The sequence below is a fragment of the Rutilus rutilus genome (genome assembly GCF_951802725.1).
Source record: "Rutilus rutilus genome assembly, chromosome: 2".
Classification (NCBI taxonomy): domain Eukaryota; kingdom Metazoa; phylum Chordata; class Actinopteri; order Cypriniformes; family Leuciscidae; genus Rutilus; species Rutilus rutilus.
Genome location: NC_140210.1, coordinates 948,237 through 950,736, shown reverse-complemented (window position 1 = coordinate 950,736; position 2,500 = coordinate 948,237). Strand labels below are relative to the sequence as shown.

The 2,500-nt window shown below is 41.2% G+C and overlaps 1 protein-coding gene across 4 annotated transcripts in view; it reads left to right on the top strand.

Annotated features, from left to right (window-relative positions):
- Window positions 1-2,500, top strand: part of rasa3 (RAS p21 protein activator 3) — a 52,842-nt gene that overhangs the window by 20,423 nt on the left and 29,919 nt on the right. For all 4 annotated transcript variants that reach the window (XM_084399363.1, XM_084399364.1, XM_084399362.1 and 1 more), the window contains exon 5: window positions 1,505-1,581. In XM_084399363.1, the coding sequence (XP_084255489.1) occupies window positions 1,505-1,581 (77 nt within the window). The remainder of the gene's footprint in view (window positions 1-1,504; window positions 1,582-2,500) is intronic.

The following is a 2,500-nucleotide window of genomic DNA, read 5'->3' as shown; positions in this document are numbered from 1 at the left end:
CCTGATCTATACATCTATACACGGATAATAATAATATAATGGGATGTCGGATAACCTCGTCTCAGGAACATCTGTGTGCGCCCGAGGATCGCAGGAACACAGACGCATTCATGGAGAGGAAGGATGTGTGTGTGTGTGTGTGTGTATGTGTGTGATGAAGAGGCGAGAGTCTCTGTCCATAAAGCGCTCATTGTTGCGCTGTGTGTGAAGAAGAGCTCATTTGCATATTGATGATGTCAGCTGAAGTCAGACAGAGAAACTTTGTTTCGTCTGGATGAGGAGTTTCGTCGAGCTGAAATATAATGATCTATAATTAGAAAACAGAAGCTGGTCTTAAATGTCTGACAGACACACACACACACACACACACACACACACACACACATCATCAGAAGCTCTCGAGTGCGCTCTGTGTGTCCGTGACTCATCAGCAGCAGCAAAGGCTCATGGGAACCTGCAGTCGTTCTTCCTCTAGCTCTGTTTTCATTGGCTTCTCTCGCTCCACTCCTCCGTCTCTCCCTCTCCTCGGGTGGCGGGGGTAACCATGGTAACGCCCCCCCCTCTCTCTCCCTCTCTCGATTCAATTGAATTATGAAAGCTTTATTGGCATGACAAAAAATACATTTTGTATTTGCCAAAGCATTAAAACAACATAGAAAATGATTTAGTACAGAAATTAAAAATAATGAAATTAAATAAAAAACACAATATTATATATATTCATGGATAGATATAGCAAAAATAATAATAATGATAACATAAAACAATAATAATAAAATTAAATAAGGAATAATAGATAAAATAAAAAGGATTATAATACAGAAATCATGTAAAAGACTGAACTTAGAATTGAACATTATATACAGGTGTGTGTGTGTGTCTGATGGGGTGTGTGTTTTGGCCGTGAGTGAGTGTGTGTTTATTGTATGTATCTCTCTCTCGCTCTCTCTCTCCTCTCTCTCTCTCTCTCTCTCTCTCTCTCTCTCTCTCTCTCTCTCCTCTCTCTCGCTCTCTCTCTCTCTCTCTCTCTCTCTCTCTCCTCTCTCTCTCTCTCTCCTCTCTCTCCTCTCTCTCTCCTCTCTCTCCTCTCTCTCTCCTCTCTCTCTCCTCTCTCTCTCTCTCTCCTCTCTCTCCTCTCTCTCTCCTCTCTCGCTCTCTCTCCTCTCTCTCTCTCTCTCTCTCTCTCTCTCCTCTCTCTCGCTCTCTCTCTCTCTCTCGCTCTCTCTCTCTCTCTCGCTCTCTCTCTCTCTCCTCTCTCTCTCTCTCTCTCTCTCTCTCAATTCAATTCATATGTGCTTTATTGGCATGACAATTATTTCAATGTATTTCCAAAGCGTTTCCAATGATTCAATTCAATTCACATTTATTTGTACAGCGCATTTCACAATACACATCATTTCAGAGCAGCTTTAAAGAAAAGTTATGTCTGAGTTATAGAGTATAGAGTAGAAAATCTATTATGTAATCTGTTATAAATCTCTCTCTCTCTCTCTCTCTCTCTCAGGGGAAGGTTCACCTGGAGCTGCGTCTCAGTGAGGTCATCACAGATAGCGGAGTCGTCTGCCACAAGCTGGCAACACGGTGAGCCAATCACGAGCTCCATACAGACACCCGTCAGCCAATCAGAGCTCACGACTGGCAGCCCAGAGCCTTTTCACTGATATTAATGTACAGTCAAACCCAACATTACTCAGACACCAGATATCATGTGTGATGTTGTTCCACTAGTGTGATCAGGACACTATAGTTCTGTAAGTGAGGAGAGCAGAATAAAGTAAACTGTGACATATTACACCCAATAACTCTTCACACAGAGACTAAAATGGGAGCAAAAATGATTGGGACACTTTGAGCTGATCATGTTTTGCTGAAGTGTGTTTTCTTTAATTGCTAATGCTCTTTTTACACACAGACTGAACACAATGAAGCATTGCTTGGTGATTGGTTGAGCTAAACTGGTATTATCTAATTGTGTAGTTAAATTTAACAGCTGACAGATATTCAACATAATTCATGTGTGAGACAGTCTAACAGAAGGACGGACAAAACCAGTCCGTATATATATATATGTATTTATATATTATTGTTTTTATCACAACGGCTGAGTTTGACATCTTTCTCACTTCCGACCAACGAAATCAATCTCTGTTTTATTGTAAAGTTAAATAAAAATATATATTTGTTGCAGTTCATGTTCATCACTGGAGAAGTCCGAACTATGACGAGAAAAATGTGAGAAGGATCTCCAATGTAGCGTTTGTCATCCAACAACTGACGAGTCGTGGACTAATGAACCTTTCTTTCCTTATTTTAACTTGCGACATTCGCCGTGTGTGAAGTGTAGATTTTCACGTAGTTTCTAGTGTGTCAGTTTAATATTCAGAGTCACTGAGATGTTTCTGAGTCAGCCAATCATGTGAGTTTGGGGGCGGGACTATCGGACTATCTCCGTTTCGGAGAGAAATGTATTTGCACGTTGATCTGCCAGTCGTGGGCCTTT